Source organism: Salminus brasiliensis, chromosome 5 (genome assembly GCF_030463535.1).
Source record: "Salminus brasiliensis chromosome 5, fSalBra1.hap2, whole genome shotgun sequence".
NCBI classification, from domain to species: domain Eukaryota; kingdom Metazoa; phylum Chordata; class Actinopteri; order Characiformes; family Bryconidae; genus Salminus; species Salminus brasiliensis.
Window position 1 is genome coordinate 32,251,512 of NC_132882.1, and position 22,862 is coordinate 32,274,373.

At 43.2% G+C, this 22,862-nt stretch overlaps 1 protein-coding gene across 2 annotated transcripts; it reads left to right on the forward strand.

The window, feature by feature from the left end:
- Positions 1-7,120: 7,120 nt before the first annotated feature.
- On the forward strand, positions 7,121-10,095 carry LOC140555672 (tumor necrosis factor receptor superfamily member 6B-like). 2 transcript variants are annotated; one of them, XM_072678975.1, is made up of 4 exons: positions 7,121-7,183; positions 7,586-7,973; positions 9,040-9,219; positions 9,636-10,095. In XM_072678975.1, the coding sequence occupies exons 2-4, from the start codon at positions 7,601-7,603 to the stop codon at positions 9,926-9,928; spliced, it is 846 nt and encodes a 281-aa protein (XP_072535076.1). In that variant the 5' UTR covers positions 7,121-7,183; positions 7,586-7,600; the 3' UTR covers positions 9,929-10,095. The 2 variants fall into 2 exon arrangements, with proteins under 2 accessions (XP_072535076.1, XP_072535075.1); XM_072678974.1 differs by lacking the exon at positions 7,121-7,183 and adding an exon at positions 7,376-7,435.
- The last annotated feature ends 12,767 nt before the right edge of the window (positions 10,096-22,862 follow it).

The following is a 22,862-nucleotide window of genomic DNA, read 5'->3' on the forward strand; positions in this document are numbered from 1 at the left end:
GTCCCCAACACTTTCACAAATCATGCAGCCCTTGCACAAACTGACTGTCATCTTTTTACAGCACCCCCTTCCTCTGTTCTAAGACTACTAGGCAGTGTCTTTGAGGAGGCCATGGCTGCTGATTGTTGGGAATCAGCTCTGACATTTGCATCACTCTGCCTTTTCTAACAACTGTGAACACATTCTAGCCCAAACAAGCTTATTAAGGCCACACTTAACATGATGCTCCTTTGCTTTTTTCCATTTTAAACTTCTACAAAGCTAAAATAATACACTAATCCTGCCTAAAATGTTAAATAAGACATTTTGATCAGGTTGCCCAAACCTTTGCGAGCCATTGCTTTGATAAACTCACAACTGACATTTACATTTAAGGCATTTTGCAGACGCTCTTATCCAGAGCAACTTGCAAAAGTGCTTTGCTATTTACCCAAGAAAAACCTTAGCTAGTCTGAATAGACTAATAGTTCAAAGATACCTCTAAGTTTAGACTCTACTAAACACAAGTCAATAAGGGGACCATAGTATTCTCGGAAGAGGTGGGTCTTCAGTCTGTGAAGACAGCGAGCAACTCTGCCGTTCGGACACCCAGGGGAAGCTCGTTCCACCACTTTGGACGCTTGTCTTCCGTGGATTTTGAGGGATGGCGGGTCGAGCCGAGCCGTACTTGAAGCTGGAAGGGCTCTTGGTGCGGATCGGCTTTTGACCATTGTCATCAAGTACGGAGGGGCTGGTCAGTTCTGGGCTTTGTAGGCAGCCAGCATCATGACCGAGTTACTTTTGCAACATGACTTGAGAACGATAACTGATGCATTGCACCTTGTTGGATTAGTGTGCTCAGCTAGTCTATATGCTGGTGTTACTACGGTGACCTATACTAAACTCTCTCTGTGATTTGTACAGCTTTGGTGCTCAGCAATCAGTGGGTTCATTCATGTTGGATGACTGCTGGATGACTGCGGCTCCTGAAAGGGAAGAGCTCTACTTTCACTGACGTGCCTTTTATTGAAAGAACTGACCTCAACTGACTGAAAGTGCTTCCATGTGATGGATGGAAAAAGGGAACTTTGGGCTAAACCCAGGTCAGATGCTAGTTGCTAGGTGCTCTTTGATGTCTATCCGAAACCAGGCTTCCTCGTGTAATGACCCGGGGCGATATTCAGAAAGAGGATCAGGGACCGATGGGTTACTTCCACTAGCAGAGCTAAGGTTAGCGAGTGGCTGACTCATGCTTCGGCTTCTGAAGCAGAAGTGCAAGTAGGCTGACTCACCAACCGTGTGAGGGCCTTGTTTCTGTTTTATAGAGATTCGAGCAGGGTGGGTGCATGAATTCAAAGTGAGTAATTCGTAGAATGATTTGTTGTTTTCATCACAACAAAAAACAAAACAAAAAGAAAATCATAAAAAGTCCAGGAGGGTCAGCCAGGAGACAGACTCGAGCGAAAGTGACTGAAGAAGGCTGCAGGAATGGAGAGGCTTCGGTGGTTGACAGTGTTGACTGTTACAGAAGTTGGCTGTGGGCAGTAAACCCAGCACATGGAGATCTATAGCCAAACACATAAATCCCTCTTTTCTTTATAGCCTTCAAATCTAAAAAAGTAGGAGCACGGTATTCCGTAGTTTCCATGTTTCACTGAATACTATGGAAATACAGTCATACAGGCTGTAATTGTGATTGGTTGAGCTATAGAATTGCTGGCCAGCAACCGAAATGCATTCTGATTGGTTCATTTTGGACCGATAGTTGTAAAGAAATCCTATCCGAATCAGATTAGAGCGAGTCTTACGTACACCTGCTCCCAAACGAGCCGCAGCATTTCCTACACATACTCTTTTTTCCATTTCCCAAAATTCATTTGAATAAACTCAGCATTGAAATATTGCAAGATATTTAGGGCCCTATCTTAACCCCTGCCAACAGTCTTTTTGGGGCAGGGGCAGTGGAGGCTCAGCGGTTAGAGTGCCGGCCTATCAATAACAGGGTTGTGGGTTCGATTCCCAGGCTTGGCAAGCTGCTACTGTTGGGCCCTTGAGCAAGGCCCTTCACCCTTTCTGCTCCCCAGGTGCTGGAGTTGGCTGCCCACCACTCTGTGTGTGTGTGTGTGTGTGTGTGTGTGTGTGTGTGTGTTCACACCACAGATGGGTTAAATGCGGAGAACACATTTCGCTGTACAGTGACAAATATGTGCACCTTTACCCTTTTTTGCACGCCTTCTGCCTGCGCCACTTAAATGAGGGGTGTTCAGGTCAATTTGTGGCGTGTTGCTATCTCGGCAACGGGAAACACGTGCGCCACAGACTTAAAAAAACAAGCTAGGCAGACGTCAACAGTCAGGCATTCGTTGCAGCGAATTGTCAACAATTGTTGGGCGCGTGCCCAACGTGCGAACACCCCCACCCATAGCGTTTGCCAGTTAGTAGCTATGCGAACTTTTACATCAACAACAAACAGAAAACAGTCATTTTATGGGACCGCTTCAGCAAGCCGCCCCAGACCGTGCACGATGCACCACTGAACCAGCAATCCGCCAAAGTCAGCCCGCACCTGGCTCTTAAAGGGAATGGCACACTGATTGGTTTATTGTACGTTACGCCCAAAAAACACCCATGAGTAGCACTTACGAGCCCAAAAGATCCCTAAAATAGGGCCTCCGTCTTGAGTTAGATGTGACGTTAAAAGCATCGTTTGCATCGTTAGCTCTTCCGCATCCGCCATTTCCATGCTACGCTGGTGGAAACTCGCTACCTACTGATATCTGAAAGCGCAACTCTGCGTGTGGGTGGTCACATAACAGTTAGTTTTTTTAAGGAAAGAGGAATGAATGACAGTGACACCAGATGATATTTAGCCTGTGACCTGAATCACAGGGACAGGGGTCGACTGTAGTGTATGGAATACTGTGCTCCTACGTTAACACTGAACAGTAATGCTGTACGTTAATACAACAACACCACACTGAGGCCTTCTTTGATGAAGATATGGTGAAGATCAGGACGAGCTGGAAATGGAATAATATTAAAATGAAAATATTAGTAAATGATATTAGAGAAGTAACATTATTGTTAAAGGCTGATTTATCACTGACCCCAGATCCAGTGGATCAGCCAAGACTCTTTCTAGGCTAATGTTGCTAATAGACACTGGACTTAAGGCCTAATCACACCGAGCTGGATGGCTACGTAAAGTCACTGTAAAGTTTTCACCTTCATTCCCCAGCCTTCAGCTCTCTGACCTTGATTTTCTCTGACCTCAGCATTTTCATAGTCAGCATTACTCATCATATAAGAACGAAGCTCTGATTAGTCAATCTGATTCCAACGCTTCCGTAAGAAATATCATTTCTTTGTGTAAAAAAACATCATTAATATACATGTGTTCGTTTTCAATTCCTGACGTGCATTTTCGTCCGATTTTCGTCCGATTTTTCGTGAAAATCGGACTCGTGTGGAAGGGCTTTTAGACATGGCCGGACGTGGTTCAGAACACGGCACGACTTACTTTTGTCCAGGAACACAAAAGCAAACTTGTCTGCAGAGCTGAAAGTTTGCGCAACTTCAAATTTTTGCGTAAATGTTAAAATAAAGGCTATCCATGCTGTTTTTTACGAAAACCAACTCTTTAAAGTTAAATTCTAAGCTTCTGTTTTGGCTGATTTTTACGAGATGTGACGTATATCGGTCCCTTTTACCTTTTCCGTATGTTTTTAGCAACATTTTCGTTGGATATTTCGTGTGTGGACGTATCAATACCGTTGTTTTGGGATTTGTTGTTACGGATCTCCATGCCTAGTGGGCGGATCCTCTGGAAAGCACATGAACAGTTAACCATCTGGTAAATACAGTGTTTTCCGAACGCAGCACTGTCCGTGCTGTCTGATGAGCCTGCGTTAGCGTCTGTTCGAAAAGACGCAGTGGCCTAGAAAGCGTGTGCTAGCCCGTCCCCTCCCAGCTCGGTGATGGGGCCATAAGATGGAGAGAGACGTAGCCAGTGGGTGGATGGGAACTGGCAACGACTAAATCCTGGAGGAAAAAACTTGCGGCAGCACATGTGGGGTAAAGGCTGAAAATTTCCTTTGTCTGTTAGCAACATTAGCCCAGCATATCTTGTTAGCAACGAAAAGAAGCACATATAGGACTTCTAATCTAATGTGTGTTGCCTGAATCTGGGGCAAGTGTTAAATCTTGTTCATTCCTTAAATTAATGTTAACCTTTCCACTTTCTGTTCGAAAGAGCACAACAGGAGAAACGTGTATCTGATGCTACATCTGCAAGCTCACTTCTGAGCTCCAGTCCCAGGCCTTAAACCTATTAAGCCACTTTGCCTAAATCCTCTGGGGTTTAGATTCCCCAAAAAGCCACCAAACTTGTCCAGTTCACTCTCTCTCTCTTTCCGTCAGGATGGTTTTGGGATCGCTGCAGAGTTTCTAGAACGTCTCCTCCCTGTGCTCTATTTTACGGGTGACGGTAAACAGAAACCTAGCGTCCGTCCCCATTTCCCCACTATAATTTTAGCCACTGGACGAGCCACACGTGCCTGCCATAATGACAGGCCTTCGCCCTCTCAGGTAAATACTGCTGCAGCTCTGTTGACTTTCACTGGCCTCCACACAGCCTCGCTGCCCGCTTTTCTGTTTGTTTGTTTGTTTGCTTGCTTGCTTGTTTTCCAGCATGAGTGGACCTGGCCGGCGCTCAGACAGCTGCACCTCCACCAGCGGCTCTAAGGAAAGGACTTCTCCTAAGACTTCAGACCTCCAGTCTCCGCAGCAGCGGAAAGCGCTGGCAGGCCCAGCGCCCCGCGCCAGGCTTACCATTTCCTCTGTAATGCTATACAGTTAAGGCTCCGTTTGGGAAATGTGGAGTCAGACGTTGCTTAAGAAAAACGGTCACAGAAGCTTGTTGTCATGTGACTGTTTTCCAGCAGTCATGCCTGAAGAAGCCACTGACCTTTGGGAGGTGGCTCTACCGTGATGTGATCTTGATACGGCTCTACATCAACTCTAAGGAAGTGTTGCGGACGCTCCCTATCGCTGCCGAGATCTTTTTGTTCCACTCTTATCATTAGGAAGTTAGGATGACCTTTAAATGTGCTCGTGTCAGTGGAAGGAAGGAGGCGGGTCTGCATGGACATGTGTATCGCGTCACCTGAATTATGAGTAATGCTTTAGGAGGCTGCTGTCTGTGAACTAATACTAAAAATGTACCAGGAAATGGAACATAACCGTCCCGTGACCACAAGCTTTGGTAACAGTTCCTAATTCGACTCACTAAGGCTGGCGGAATTCAACAGGCTCCAGACTACAAAGGTCTATAACTGATACCCTAATACTAATATTAGTTATAAAATATCTATAAAATTTGCCGCCATTTCTGTCGGCCAAAAAGACCAACTTGGTCACGTAGTTGGTGAAGTACAGGCCTGGCCCTATCATCCGGGAAATCAAAACTGGCCTCTGAGTGGGCAGAATGCCCCCTTCCTTCCCACAAGCACACTTATATGATACTGATATGACGGAATCTGAGAGTTATGTGGTATATGAGTGCGTTCGGAAATTGGAAAATACTTTTTGTCCCACATGTAAACTGCACACGAACCGGCCAATGAAACCTGGGTGCCATCCGATGAGCCTGCGTTAGCATCTGTACGAAAAGACGCAGTGGGCTAGGAAGCGTGCGCTAGCCCTTCCCCTCCCAGTTTGATGATGGGGACTAAATCCTGGAGGAAAAAACTTGGGGCAGGAGGTGGGGGGTGGGGGGTGAACGCTGGAGGAGAAGTGAGTGATTCAAGTCCAAGAGACATTATTATTACAACATCAAAGAGCTGAATGCCTGGGAGACCCCCTGAGATCCCCTAAGGATTACGAAATGTGGAAGAGGTCACCTTAATGACCACAGGCTGGAAAGTTCTTGGGAATAAAGCTCTGAGCACGCTGTGACCACAAGCGAGTGACATGAGCTTTTCGGATAAACGACGCCACGAGTTGAACCTTGATGAACTTCGCCGCTCAAGTTTGGGCTCCTGTTCTGGCTGTGCTGAGCAACACAGCTCTGAAAAGACCCAAAACAAAGGAAATGCTAATGTTAGCCGTGTCTAATCACGACCACACTTCCCCAAATGCTCGGAACGAACTAATAAAGGAGACAGAGAGACAGCACACGCACACAGTCCAGAGACTGGGTTATCGCCTTTCTGTGACCGCAGGTAATGTTAGCCAGCATGCTGATCGCTAAGTTATCTCCTCAGATGAGAGAAGCTGATACACAAATCACCCACTGCCCCAATCACGCCCCAAACTGACTCTGTGACTGGAAATAACTGCCCAGTGGCGTTGCAAAGCTGGCTGGCAAGTGAAGAGCCATGCCTATAAGGACTTGGAACAATAGCCTGCCGCGGTTTGGTCCACTATATGCACTAACTACCTGCATTATAGAGTCCTGTAGCACTGGTTTTCTGGCCTACTCTAAGAGGTTACCTATGTTTTGTCTTTCTTACACCTTGATCAGAACCCACAAAGAGCATGTGACAGTCATAGCGGTTAAATGCAGCTTCACTCCATTAGCAGGCCTTCAGCAGATGCTCTTATCCAGAGCGACTTACAAACGTGTTTCATTGCTCATTTAGAAAATACCCTTAGCTAGCTAGTACAGGCTAGGATCCAAAGGATCCCTCTAAGCTTAGATACTACTAAACACAAAAGTCGACCATAAGTAGACCATAATACTCTGCACTACACTTCACCCAAGTACCCTCGGAAGAGCTGGGTCTTCAGTCTGCGGTGGAAGACAGTGAGTTCGGACACCCAGGGGAAGCTCGCTCCACCACTTCGGTGCAGGACAGAAAAAAGCCTGGAAGCCTGGACGCTCATCTTCCGTGGATCTTAAAGGATGGCGGGGCGAGCCGAGCCGTACTGAAAGCTGGAAGGGCTCTTGACACCGATCAGCTTTGCCATGACCATTGCCATCAAGTACAGAGGGGCCGAGTCGGTCCATTCCTGGCTTTGTAGGCGGCCAGCGTCAGGGTTGTGAATCGGATGCCGGTGAGGAGAACGCAGCAGAGGAGTTAAGGAAGTGCTGAAGACGACCCGAGCCGCTGCTTTCTCGTAACTTACAGACTCACCCTGCTGCTGATGTCACGGTGCCGAGCCGTTTTGATGGGACGAGGGGGAACTACACAACAGCAGACAGGTGGTTTTAATGTTATGACTGGTCGGTGTAAACAGTGATGTATATGGAAGTAGTGCAGTATATAACTGTCCAAACTGTAAAATTGTCTAATCATAGAAAAAGTGAAGTGCTACACATCCAAATACCCCCACCCCCCCACCCCCACATACACACATACACACCCACACACAAATACACACATACACACCTCTACAGAGCTGAAGTGAAATCAGTAGCCCTGCTTCCCTCGGAGCTGCAGCGGAGAGCGGTATGGTGAGTAAGGACACACACTTGGCTCACTGACAGCAGCGCACGGGGCTTCAGGTCTCGCCGTTATCGCTCTCCAGCGAAATGAGCGAGACGCACATGCGCAGACCACCCGGCTGACCCGGCTGACCCGGTCTCTTGTTTCTTTCTCTGCAGTTGTTCGTGGTCGCGATGCTCGCGGTGCTGCCAGCCCAGGCCTCTGCAGGCCTGCACCATCCACCAACCATAGAGTACGAGGACCCGCAGACCGGGGACGCGCTCATGTGCGCGCTCTGCCCGCCCGGCACGCGCGTAAGGGCCCCGTGTTCGCGCACGCTACCCACAGAGTGCGCGCCCTGTCCGAGCGGCCACTACACGCAGTTCTGGAACTTCCTGCATCGCTGCCTGCCCTGCCGCGCGCCCTGCGACCACAACCAGCGTGAGCGGAACGAGTGCGCGCCTAGGGCAGACCGAGAGTGCGAGTGCGCGCCCGGCTACTACTGGCGGGCGGAGCAGTGCATGAGGCACACGCGCTGCGGCCCAGGGTTTGGCGCCAAACGGAACGGTAAAAGAAGTACACGAATGATAATAATAATAATAATAATAATAATAATAATAATAATGACAGTGGCGAAAATAATAATAATAGTGACGACAGTAATAATTATAATAATATTAATAATAATGACAGTGGTGAAAATAATATTAATAGTGACGACAGTAATAATTATAATAATAATAATAATAATAATAATAATAATGACAGCAACGAAAATAATTATATTTATAATTGTAATAATGACAGTGGTGAAAAAATAGTGACGATGATAATAATAATAATAATAATAATGACAGTGGTTAAAATAATCATAATGGTGACGATAATAATAATAATAATAATAATAATAATGCCGATGTAATCATCAATAATCATAAATAATATAAAAATACACCCAGTCTATTAGTGTACTTAAGGTTTCTGTTCAAAAGTCTTATAATAATATTTACATTGAATAATTAAATTATCTACATTTAGTAATCTACTGATAATTATGTTTAGCTATATAGTAGATTATTTAGTGCAGACATAAAATCTTCTAGTAATTAATGTCTGCATATCTAGCTATATACAAGTAATAACAGGTAATAATGTCAATTATTATTTATTGATATCGGTGTAATAACTGAGTAAAATAACTGAGTATTTAATGTAAACATGAATAATATATTAAAAATCTATATACAGATAATGTCGTAATAATGCACATTTCGTAACGTATGTTTTATAATTAATGTCCATGTATTAATTTATTTATATTTAATACATATATATATATATATATATATATATATATATATATATATATATATATATATATATATATATAACCCGTACATATTCAGTAACAAGTAATTCAGTAACAAGTAAGAATGTAATATGTGTATAATCTATGATGTGTAATATACAGTTATATTGACATATTATACAAATATCAGACCAAAAGCATCAAAGCTTATCATCATCATCATCATCATCACTATCTTCTTATTCTCCAGAGCTCCTGAAGTCTGAGGTGAACTCCAGTGTGTTCGTTGTAAAACACTGCTCGTGGTTCTGTCTCCCCCTGCAGGCACAGCACACACCGACACGAAGTGTGAGAGATGCACACGAGGGACGTTCTCAGTGGGGAACTCGAAGCACGCCCAGTGCACACCACACACAGGCTGCAGGGCTCACCTGTTCAAGGTGCTGAGGGGCACCAGCTGGCATGACGACGTGTGTATGTCCTGCGCTCAGCTCAGCAGTGGAAGTAGGTTCACTCATGCAACCCTCGCCATCAGGGCCGATGTGAACGCCTAGGCATATATGTAGCGCACATGTTGTTCACATCTAGGGAGGTATTTAAGATAGTTCAGCCATCCTGCATCAGTTCACACACCTGGTTCAACTCATCAGCTCATGATAGAGGAGTGGTCAGAACCAGAGATGGAAAACTCAGGTCCAGAAAGACAGAACGAGAGACATTTCAGTGGCGTTCGATTGGTTAACAATTGCAGAAAAAGAGTCAAGCGTTCACTCAGATGTTCAGATGCTACAGATGCCACATGGCAGAAAAAAGGGAAGCAGTAAACACTGTACACAATACAAGCGTCCAAATACTTTTTTCTTTTTCTTTTCAGGGTTATATTGGATTAACTTTTTGCCATGTATTCTGCTTTTGTCTAGGAGCTTTAACCCGAGGCCTTGTGCTCACATTCTTCACCCATGAAAATCTGAATGTGAGGAAACTTAAAAGGTTAGTCCGTTTGCTTGGCAAGCAGACACAGACGGGGCAGCTGCAGCTGAGGGACGGTACCAGTAGACAACATTTATTGTATTACATCAGCGAGTGGACTGAGGCTCACGAGCAGCAGCATGGGAAGCTACTGGAGATATTGGAAAAGATGCAGCTCCGCAAAACTGCAAAGAAACTCAGAAAGATGTTAAAAGAGGTGGAGAAGGCCTCAGAATGCAAGTAGAAGTACACTGGGCGTAAATGTGTGTTAGTGGATTACTTACAAATGCCAAATGTTACTTATTTGACGTGTGCTTACTTCAGTGTATTCCACTCAGATGTACTCATTTGCATTTGTATAAGGAACAAGCAGCTCTTATGGCATGTATTTCACATTCTTGCTACTGTAAAAAGGCTCAAAATAAAGTAATAAAGTATTATTATTATTATTATTATTATTATTATTTACACCGGTTCTGCATTAAGGAACTCCAGAAGACTAGTGCATTCTGGTACCAGTAATGCTGAACAGCATGTGGAGACACATGAAGGGATGCTACCCTTCATTATTCCATTTCCAGTCAAAATGTCCAAAATTGAAGGATCATTTTAAGGATTTCTGAGAAGATATACAATATCATTTATTTACATATCCAAGGAAAACCAAGGAAGAAAAAGGCCAAGGCATATCTCCCCTGCTAACAGCAGAACAATCCTCACTAGAGAGCACTGTTAAAAGATCTTTGAGGAACCTTCTGGAGGTTCTTTTCAGTTTGGAACTGTGGAGGAACCTCTTAAGGTGCTTTCAAGGAACCTTAAAAGAACCTGTGTATTCTTAGAAGCTTTTCCTAAAGGTTCCTCAAAGCACCATAACCCCTTAAACAGCCTATGGCCCACAACCTTCTGTGACCTATTATTGAGGGGTTGAGAGGTTCCTCCACATTTCTCATTGAAGAACCTCCAGAAGTTCCTCTAGGGTCCTTTTCTGGGAGACCAGATCAGAACATCACTGCTATGTGCTAAACACGATGGTGGGCTGAAACGAGGGGGGCTGTGGGGCAAAGGGGCACCTCTAACGTCCGCACTGGCTAAGAGCGTCACCATCTACTGATTTCCATTGCAAATGCGTCTGCGTGTGGAGTGTGGGAGACCTAAATGAAGCAATGGCAAAACGTGACATCAAGCATGGCTCTGGGTTTTTCCAAAAACACACACACACACACACACACACACACACAGGTGAGGAAGCAGCTGTGCGAGGCCCTGTGTTTACTGTCGTGCATCAGTCTAGAGGCTGTTCCTGATTAATAAAAAATAAGCCAAGGAGAAATCAGAGGCCAGACAATATGTAGCCGCCGCTGCCGCTTATGACTGATGAGTGGGTGGTCCGAGTGGCCAGAGTGGGCCCCAAATGGATAATTCCAGGCCGGAGTTCACTGGGCATCGCAGACGAAGCAGGCAATTTCTGCATTCTTTTGTTAGCAAACCACATACACGCAGAGGGGGAAAGCGAGCGCACGAGAGACGGAGGCCCCGGTCTCTGTAAACGGCTGTGGTTAATAACGCAGGCTGAAGTGGTCTGGGCTGAAGCTCTCCACAGGCTGAAGACTCAGTAAAGGCTCATTGTGAGCCACTTCCCATGCCACTCGTCCTGCCAAGGCCCTGCCAAGCAAGTGCAGAAGTCATTAGAGAGAAGCGGAGCGGCGCTCCGACCTCAACCAGGGAGCGAAACACACGGCCGTCCTTACCGGGAAAGTAGAAACACAGCTGAAGGGGAATTACGTGGACGTGGTCGAGCCGCCATTTCAGGAAGCCTTTTTCTGTCACTGTCTCTCTGTCTCTGTCCCTCTGTCTGCATCTCTGCCTGTCTCTGTCCCCCTCTCTTTCTGTCTCTCTCGCTGTATCTTTCCCTGTCCCTCGATTTCTCTCTGTCTGTCCTGCTGTCTCTCTCTCTGTCTGTATCTCTCTCTGTCTCTGTCCCTCTGCCTGCATCTTCCTCTGTCTCTCTCTCTCTGTCCCTCAGTCTCTCTCTCCGCATCTCTGTCTGTCTCTGCATCTGTCTCTCTCTCTCTGTCCCTCAGTCTCTCTCTCTCTTTCTGTCTGCATCTCTCTCTCTCTCTCTGTCCCTCAGTTTCTCTCTCTCTTTCTGTCTGCATCTCTCTCTGTCTCTGTCCCGCTTTCTTTTTGTTTTGTTTGTGTCCTGCTGTCTCTCTCTCTCTCTACCCCACCTCTCTGTCTGTATCTCTCTCTGTCTCTGTCCCTCTGCCTGCATCTTCCTCTGCATCTCTTTCTGTCCCTCTGTCTCTCTCTGCATCTTCCTTCTGTCCCTCTGTCTCTCTCTCTCTGTCCCTCAGTCTCTCTCTGCATCTCTCTGCCTGTCTCTGTTCCCCTGTCTCTCTCTGCATCTGTCTTTCTCTCTGTCCATCTGTCTCTCTCTCTGTCTTTCTGTCTGCATCTCTGACTGTCTCTGTCCCTCTGCCTGCATCTTTCTCTGCATCTCTTTCTGTCCCCCTGTCTTTCTCTGCATCTCTTTCTGTCCCCCTGTCTCTCTCTGCATCTATCTGTCTGTGTCCTGCTGTCTCTCTCTCTCTCTCTACCCCATTACTGTCTGTGTCCCTCTGCCCGCATCTTCCTCTGCATCCCTTTCTGTCCCTCTGTCTCTTTCTGCATCTTCCTTCTGTCCCTCTGTCTCTCTCTCTCTCTTTCCTCAGTCTCTCTCTCTGCATCTCTCTGCCTGTCTCTGTCTCCTGTCTCTTTCTGTTCCTCTGTCACTCTCTCAGGCTCTCTTACACACTCTCACTCTTCCTCTCTCCCACTCCCTCACGTACTGTCACTCTCTCACACTCTTTCAATCTCTACCTTTTCTCTCATTCTTTCTCTCTACTCTCTCTTACTCTCACACACACTCTCTGTCTCTCTCACACACACTCACAAACCCTCTCACCCCCCCCCCCCCCATCTCTTGCGCTCAGCTGGCGTTCCTAAAGCCACTAACAGTGTTGTTAGTTTAAGCAAGGGGAAGTCCGTCTTTCCAGCAGACGTTTTATTGCCCGCTGGAAAGAAAGTCTTCTCTGCAGAACGCTGCTCCGGGTCTGAGGCCTCCTCTCTGAAGAAAAGCGGAGGAACAAGTGAAAGTTTTATTTTCGTGGGAGGAATTTCCCCAGGAAGCTGAACTCGCAGGCTGGACCGGGTCAGCGGGCTGCAGGCCAGAGGCAGCCGTGCCAAGCAGCTCTCTAAAATAGCTGCTGATGTTTTCACCGCTCGGCCCTCAGCCGGCCTGTAGTGGACAGCTGAAAGACACTGCAGGCCTGTCCACACAATGTGATTCACCCAGCGCTCCGGGGACATTTATTTTCTTTTCTTCCTCATGCCTGGAAAGTTCCAGGACTGTAACAGCCCCCCCCCCTGCCCCCCAGCCTCCGCAAACATCTCCCCGCCTGCCGAATGTTTGCACAAGTGCAGGTTGGTGTCTTCTGCCTAACTTACGGGTCCCTGACGATTCAGGCCGATACGCTATCTGTCTGCAGACGTCTGGGAAGTCCCACAGTCCACCCTGTGTTCTCAGAGCATCACATGACAACGGAGCATTCGAAAACTGATACTGAAAGAGCGCAGTGTCCCAGATTCACACTGCACAATGACTGAAGAGAGAAAGAGACGTAATTAATCGTGGCCCTGAGAAGTTTCAATTCCACTCACCCATCCAGAACATTTAAATGCTGCATACATGCTTGCAAAAGTATTCAACCCTCAGATGAGTCATCCGATTCATCTGGATAACCTATCATGGTTTACAAAAACTGGTTTCAAATCGGCCTCTACGTCTAAATAATCAAAAACCCACCATGAAAGATAAAATACACCTAATTCGGGTACCACTGATCAGAGAATCTGAGACGATCTCTGTGACTCTGAAGAAAAGCAGTGAGAATTAAGACTAAAAAGCATTCAAAAGACTTTTGGGGATGGGATTCAGTCTCACTGGCAGGTAGTGATGTTATCTGTTACGCCACACCTACCTCTATGTGGCCTCCCTCAAAAGTCCCTTTCTTGCTTTGATGCTGAGTGTCAAGTAATGACAGTGTCTAGGTGGTATGGTACAACTTCCATTTCTTTAGTAAACTCAGCAATGTTTACTGGGATATCCCAAAATTTGGGATCTTATTTTGTAGCCTTATTCTATTTCCTTGAACTCATTGAACTCTTTTTTTTTCCTTTAGCCCTATTGGGAGAAGGGAGAAGACTGATGTTTGCCACAGACTTCAATGATCTTTCATATAATAGATTATTTTTACGTCTCGTTTTACAAAAGGTAAAAGGCACCAGAAGCTTGGACACAGACATGGTGCATTCAGACAGGACTAAAATCACTGAGAAACTCTGGCAATAATCACATTGCCCCACCTGCCATGTAATCCTGTCCCAGTAAGGATAAAGAAAATAAAGAGTTCAAGAAAATAAGATCCCAAGTTTTGGGATATCCCAGTAAACACTGCTGAGTTAACTTAAGAAATGGAAGCTGTACCATACCACCCAGATGCTGTCTAGACAAGGTCATTACTTAACACTCAGCATCAAAGCAAGAAAGGGACTTGTGAGGGAAGCCACATAGAGGCCAACAATCACTTTGAAGGGGCTACAGAGTTCAGTGACTGGAGAGAAGGTTCATCAGTCAACGATATCAAGAGCTCTGCATGCAACTGATGAATAGGAGGGTGGAGAGCGAAGATTTAACACATCAAAGCAAGTCTGAAGTTTTGGTATATAATGTATATAATTATATTCATGTATACAATTAAAATAATTCGAATATCCCACATCAATGAAAAACGCTTTTCATACCTCATTGGGCCTCAGATTAATGTCAGTGTTGATGGGCTCTATGGAAAGGTGTCTTGAAAAAAGTCTTTACCGAAGAAAAAATACATCAAAGCATGTCTGGAGTTTGCCAGAAAGTTTTGTGGTCAGACGAAAAGGAGCTTTTTGGCCTAAATTCACTATGTGAAGCACAAAGCTAACACTGCCCAGTCTCAAACAAACACTGTCGCAAGAGAGAAGTATGGGGGTGGCAGCATCATTCTGTAGGAATATTTATCCTCAAGCCAAAGGCATGCATGCCATTTTTTTTGAGCTGAGCAGAATCCTTGCTTCTTATAAGCTCTTTCGAAGTGTGTTCAACCTTCCTGCAGAAACAGCAATAGAAAAAGCACAGAACACAGAGGGTTGGTTGGCAAAAATCGACTCATTATAAATAGTTGGTGTCTTACAGATGTATTAAATACCAGCATCACGTATCTGTCCATCAACTCCAGCGCTTAGTAACAAAGTCTCTATTAACGCCAGAGCAGACTAGACTAGTCAAAGGTGGACAAACACAAACGTTTGGTTGATGTCCTGGAAAGCTCCATCCGATCACTCTAGTTCATTTAACTTGTCATTCTAAGAACAACAGCAGACATTAGAACCTGCATCCAGGTTCAGGTTTGCAAATTTGCCAGTATCAGTTGGGTCTAGTCGGGTTGGGTCTCAAACTCAGCAGTCCCAGGCATACAGACCTCTCCTTATCCAGGCCTCATGCAGGCTTGCCTATGCATCTTAGGACACAGTATGATTTACTAGTGGGACTTTCTCTGAGCTATAAACATTTTTCACTGAACAGTGAAGTGTGGAATTGATGCAAATATAAAATCCCACTCTTGCTTTCCTGCTGGATGTCCTGCCATGTGTCCTGGACAACAATGGGAAACACTTTTATTGTTCATGGAAGCCGAAGTGACCCCGGTGTCTGGGCCACTGGAAAGAACATCGGCCTCTATTCAGTTTCTCGACCGCAAGGTTGATATGTGTGCTTCGCTTCTAAACTTGCTTGGGTTTGGTGAGATATGCAGCGATTACACTTGTTTTGTCCAGTCTTTCCCACTTTTGTCAACTTTCGCCACTAATCAAGTGAGCAAATGTCTGGAAACCTTGTTGAAAAGTTGTGGTTTTTCCAAAGGACGGCAAATTTCCCCCAGACAGGAAGATGGCACTAAGACTGTGCACATCTCTACAAACATCAGCTCTGGCACCCACTTTTAAACAGAGTGGAACTGAGCCATTGTCTAGTTGGTCCAGTTCTTTTGAAGTGGAACACTGGACGTCCAGTCTTGCCATTTTCTTTGGCCTCGGTCACACCCCAAACAGTCAGGGCCAGATGTGGCTTAATGCGGCTACAACATGTGCTCATCAGGCGCCTACGTTCCATTTACTAAAGCTACCACTTAACATGCAAGCTGCGGAGTCTTGCTTACTAATGGTGAGCTGGAGAGGCCCAGTGTTTGAAGGCCTCCAAGTTTCCTGGATGCTGGACCTTGGCTTGGAATATCGCATTGCATTCATCCATGAGGACACAAGTAATTTCAGGTACTGATGTCGGATGATTAGTTCTGGACCGCAAACACGACACTCTGCCTTGTCCCAAAGGTATTGGATGGAGCTCAGTAAACCCAGAGAATGCAGTTTCACTGCTCCACAGGCCAGTGCTGGGGGATTTACACCCCTCTAGGCAATGCTTTTGGCTTTAATGTGTGACCTCTTCAGGTTGTCCTGTTCTTCTGACTGGCCGAGATTCATTTCTGCTCACCTGAACGCATGTGTTAGCAGTGGGTGCATCCTAAAGTAGGTGATTTCACAAGTTAGTAGAGAACAGATTCCTGGATGGCTTCCTGGATTCCTGGATAGGTCAGTCCTAGACTAAGCTTTCTGTACCATATCCTAATCCCAGAATCTCACGAAGCGTCTAAATAGTTTATAAGTGATGTGCGTACGCTAACGCAAAGCTTGCACAGCTCTTGAATTTCTGTACTAAACAGACCATCAATTCATTCAGCCTGGGCCTTGAGTTTCACAATTACTGCTGACAATCTGACACTGTACGGTTACTGTTACAGATTCATCTCCAACATCGTTCTCGTTCATGATCCAGAGAGTAGCTCTTCTTCTCCAGCCCTACTACAATGTGCAACCGGTTCAGATTATGCAGCTGAAGTAGCCATAGCCAGTTCAGAGACCACCACTCCCAGAGGCCTGAACATCAGATATTTAAAACCCCTAAAAAATAATTACGTGGTCGAAGAGAGAGTGTGTGTGAGAGAAGTGAGCATCGTTCAAAGCCGAAGCCATTAGCAATCGTTAACACCTAGATTAGCCCATGTGGAATTTGACTATGGTGTGCAGAGAGCAGATATGGCAGTAATTGCACGAGACAGACAGCAGACTGGGAAGCTGAGGATGGTTTAAGCATTTGCATGATCAGTCCAAACAGGCTTGTCAGGGAAATGTTAACTAGCTGCCCCTCAGAGACAGCTCATCAACTACCGATGACACCTTTTCACCACACTGTCATTGAAGTATTTACTATTCCTTGGTGAACTCTGAACCAGCATTGTCGTCAATCTCAGTAAAGATCTAAAGGGCTTTCCTGAATTCCTCGTTAGGTGTTTTCCAGCAGTGGGAGCTACCCATGCCACGGTACTCTAAAAAAAAAAAAAAAAAATCTAGGCCTAGTTCTCCAAAAGTTTCTTAGTGTACACATCATCTTAACTGGGAAAGATGACGTGATGCTAGCGTATTAACCCAAAGAATCACCTTAATGGAGATGCTATTGGGGGAACACTGCAGGAGGAGAAAGTTTCAATTGCTGCCCCCATTTTAAAAATACTGCTACCCAAATGCTAACTACTAGCATTTTACCAAAGCTGCTGCCCAAATGCTAACTACTAGCAATTTACTAGCAATATAAAAAGGTTAACTTAATAAAGATTTTTTAAAATGCTGTTTGTAATTTACTAACAATTCTATGATATATGTTATATGATGTTGCAATACTGCCAGAAATTGCAATACTGCTCATATAAAATAATAAAATAACTACTAAAATAACTACAAAAGCCCATAGCCAGCATGGGAACAGCTTTAATGAAATGAAGCATTAGATGAACTGAAGGCTGATAGATATAGGATGCCAATGCAAGTTCATACTACACAATGCCTTCTGTATCACTGGCATGCAGTTCAACAGGGACAGGGGTCTCTTTTGGGCAGTCTGTTGAGTTCAGGGTTAACTGTGTTCAAATAATATCAGAACACTAAACGCAGACACTGTAATTACTGTACTTCAGTCCACTACACTCACAGTGGATTTGACACAGGATGCACATGCCATTTTCTGTAGAAGTGACTGTGAGTGTATTCTGCCCTCTAGTGTCTATCTAAAATTGACTTTCCATTTTCTAGATACACTATATAAACTAAAAGTATTGGGACACCTGCACATTACACCTACAGGAGCATTAAAGACATCCCATTGGAAATCCATTGGCATTAATATGGACTTGGTCCTACTTTGCAGCTCTAACAGCAGGCTGGTGACTTTTATACACTATGCTCCTCAGCACTCGAAGACCTCACTCTGTGAGTTTAAGTGGTCTGTTGTTCATAAGTTCTTCCACTTTTAATAAATAAATACCACTCACAGTTGCTCGTGGAATATCTGGAATATCTGGAAATTTCCCCAACTGATGAATGGTGGCATCCTAAGGTAAAGGCAGACTGCTTGATTTTATACACCTGCAGCAAATATCTTGAATTTAATGATTAAGAATTCCAAAGTCCCTTGGGGGCATGGAGGTTGTTTTAATAATATAAGATAATATATTAAGGCCACAAAATAATATCAAATCTTGTGTCACCCAAATTATTATTTTGTGGCCCCAATATATTATTTATTGACATTTATATATAATCTCAATGCCTCAATATATTTTTGTGGCCTTAATATTTTATTTATTGGCCTCTATATATTATCTCAAGGCCTTAATATATTATTTTGTGGCCTCAATATATTATTTTGTAGACCTCAACTTAAAACTTAATATTCTGTGGAATAATATATTATCTCAAGGCCTCATTGTATTATTTTGTGGCCCCAATATATGACTTTTTGGTCTCTATATATTTTCTCAGTTCATCAGTGTATTATGTAGTGTCCTGTATATATTATCCTAAGGCCTCAATACATTATTTTTGGACATAATATATTATTTAGTGTCCTTAATATATTATTGGGTGGCAACATCATATTATTTCTAGACCTTAATGCATTATTTAGTGGTCTTAATATATTATTTTGTGACCTCAATATACTTTTGTGTGGCCTTAATATTTTATTTATTGGCCTCTAGTTATTATCTCCAGGCCTCAATATATTATTGTGTGGTCTCTATATATTATCTCAAGGCCTCGATATATTATTATGTGGTCTCTATATATTATCTCAAGGCCTCAATATATTATTATGTGGTCTCTATATATTATCTCAAGGCCTCAATATATTATTTAATGGCCTTAATATATTATTGTGCTGCATCCAAATTATTATTTTGTGGCCTCAATGTATTATTTTGTGGACAACACTTTGACTGACAGCTGGATATACTGTAACAGTCTATATGTAAAATTCTTTGACTGACAGCTGGATATACTGTAACAGTCTATATGTAAAACTCTTTGACTGACAGCTGGATATACTGTGCGTGTCTATGTGTGAAACACTTTTACTAACAGCTGGATATACTGTAACAGTCTATATGTAAAACTCTTCAACTGACAGCTGGATACACTGTAACAGTCTATATGTAAAACTATTTGACTTACAGCTAGACATATTGTAAGTGTCTATATGTAAAACTATTTGACTGACAGCTAGATATACTGTAAGGGTCTATATGTAAAACTATTTGACTGACAGCTAGATATACTGTAAGGGTCTATATGTAAAACACTTTGACTGACAGCTGGATATACTGTAACAGTCTATATGTAAAACTCTTTGACTGACAGCTGGATATACTGTAAGGGTCTATATGTGAAGCACTTTGGCTGACAGCTGGATACACTGTAACAGTCTAAATGTAAAACTACTTGACTGACAGCTAGATATACTGTAAGGGTCTATATGTAAAACACTTTGACTTACAGCTAGATATACTGTAAGGGTCTATATGTAAAACACTTTGACTGACAGCTGGATATACTGTAAAGGTCTATATGTAAAACTCTTTGACTGACAGCTGGATATACTGTAAGGGTCTATATGTGAAGCGCTTTGGCTGACAGCTGGATATACTGTAAGGGTCTATATGTAAAACACTTTTACTAACAGCTGGATATACTGTAACAGTCTATATGTAAAACTCTTCAACTGACAGCTGGATATACTGTAACAGTCTATATGTGAAACACTTTGACTGACAGCTGGATATACTGTAACAGTCTATATGTAAAACTATTTGACTGACAGCTGGATATACTGTACGGGTCTATATGTGAAGCGCTTTGACTGACAGCTGGATATACTGTAAGGGTCTATATGTAAAACACTTTTACTAACAGCTGGATATACTGTAACAGTCTATATGTAAAACTCTTCAACTGACAGCTGGATATACTGTAACAGTCTATATGTGAAACACTTTGACTGACAGCTGGATATACTGTAACAGTCTATATGTAAAACTATTTGACTGACAGCTGGATATACTGTACGGGTCTATATGTGAAGCGCTTTGACTGACAGCTGGATATACGGTAAGGGTCTTAATGTAAAACGCTTTGACTTACAGCTGGATATACTGTAAGGGTCTATATGTAAAACTATTTGACTGACAGCTAGATATACTGTAACGGTCTATATGTAAAACACTTTGACTGACAGCTGGATATACTGTAAAGGTCTATATGTAAACCCTTTGACTGACAGCTGGATATAATGTAAGGGTCTATATGTGAAGCACTTTGGCTGACAGCTGGATACACTGTAACAGTCTATATGTAAAACTACTTGACTGACAGCTAGATATACTGTAAGGGTCTATATGTAAAACACTTTGACTGACAGCTGGATATACTGTAACAGTCTATATGTAAAACTCTTTGACTGACAGCTGGATATACTGTAACAGTCCATATGTAAAATTCTTCGACTGACAGCTGGATATACTGTGCGTGTCTATGTGTGAAACACTTTTACTAAAAGCTGGATATACTGTAACAGTCTATATGTAAAACTCTTCGACTTACAGCTGGATATACTGTGCGTGTCTATGTGTGAAACACTTTTACTAACAGCTGGATATACTGTAACAGTCTATATGTAAAACTCTTCAACTGACAGCTGGATACACTGTAACAGTCTATATGTAAAACACTTTGACTTACAGCTAGATATACTGTAAGGGTCTATATGTAAAACTATTTGACTGACAGCTAGATATACTGTAAGGGTCTATATGTAAAACACTTTGACTGACAGCTGGATATACTGTAACAGTCTATATGTAAAACTATTTGACTGACAGCTGGATATACTGTAAGAGTCTATATGTAAAACACTTTGACTGACAGCTGGATATACTGTAACAGTCTATATGTAAAACTCTTTGACTGACAGCTGGATATACTGTAACAGTCTATATGTAAAACTCTTTGACTGACAGCTGGATAGACTGTAACAGTCTATATGTAAAACACTTTGACTGACAGCTGGATATACTGTAAAGGTCTATATGTAAAACTCTTTGACTGACAGCTGGATATACTGTAAGGGTCTATATGTGAAGCGCTTTGGCTGACAGCTGGATATACTGTAAGGGTCTATATGTAAAACACTTTTACTAAAAGCTGGATATACTGTAACAGTCTATATGTAAAACTCTTTGACTGACAGCTGGATATACTGTGCGTGTCTATGTGTGAAACACTTTTACTAACAGCTGGATATACTGTAACAGTCTATATGTAAAACTCTTCAACTGACAGCTGGATATACTGTAACAGTCTATATGTAAAACACTTTGACTTACAGCTAGATATACTGTAAGGGTCTATATGTAAAACACTTTGACTGAAAGCTGGATATACTGTAAAGGTCTATATGTAAAACTCTTTGACTGACAGCTGGATATACTGTACGGGTCTATATGTGAAGCGCTTTGACTGACAGCTGGATATACTGTAAGGGTCTATGTGTAAAACACTTTGACTGATAGCTGGATATACTGTAACAGTCTATATGTGAAGCGCTTTGACTGACAGCTGGATATACTGTAACAGTCTATATGTCAAGAGCTTTGACTGACAGCTGGATATACTGTAACAGTCTATATGTGAAGCGCTTTGACTAAGAGCTGGATATACTGTAACAGTCCATATGTCAAGCGCTTTGACTGACAGCTGGATATACTGTAACAGTCTATATGTAAAACATTTTGACTAACAGCTGGATATACTGTAACAATCTATATGTCAAGCACTTTGACTGACAGCTGAATATACTGTAACAGTCTATATGTGAAGCGCTTTGGCTGACAGCTGGATATACTGTAAGGGTCTATATGTAAAACACTTTTACTAAAAGCTGGATATACTGTAACAGTCTATATGTAAAACTATTTGACTGACAGCTAGATATACTGTAAGGGTCTATATGTAAAACATTGACTGACAGCTGGATATACTGTAACAGTCTATATGTGAAGCGCTTTGACTGACAGCTGGATATACTGTAAGGGTCTATTTGTAAAACACTTTGACTGATAGCTGGATATACTGTAAGGGTCTATATGTGAAGCGCTTTGGCTGACAGCTGGATACACTGTAACAGTCTATATGTAAAACTCTTTGACTGACAGCTGGATACACTGTAACAGTCTATATGTAAAACTATTTGACTGACAGTGGGATATACTGTGCGTGTCTATGTGTGAAACACTTTTACTAACAGCTGGATATACTGTAACAGTCTATATGTAAAACTCTTTGACTGACAGCTGGATATACTGTAACAGTCTATATGTAAAACTATTTGACTGACAGCTAGATATACTGTAAGGGTCTATATGTAAAACACTGACTGACAGCTGGATATACTGTACGGGTCTATATGTGAAGCCCTTTGACTGACAGCTGGATATACTGTACAGGTCTATATGTGAAGCGCTTTGACTGACAGCTGGATATACTGTAAGGGTCTTAATGTAAAACGCTTTGACTTACAGCTGGATATACTGTAAGGGTCTATATGTAAAACTATTTGACTGACAGCTGGATATACTGTAACAGTCTATATGTAAAACTATTTG

What these genes read in the sequence shown, in the direction of transcription:
- LOC140555672 (XM_072678974.1), top strand. An exon ending in GTTTGGCGCCAAACGGAACG is followed by an intron (nt 7,974 to 9,039) that starts GTAAAAGAAGTA and finishes CTCCCCCTGCAG; the next exon opens with GCACAGCACACACCGACACG. An exon ending in CGCTCAGCTCAGCAGTGGAA is followed by an intron (nt 9,220 to 9,635) that starts GTAGGTTCACTC and finishes GCTTTTGTCTAG; the next exon opens with GAGCTTTAACCCGAGGCCTT.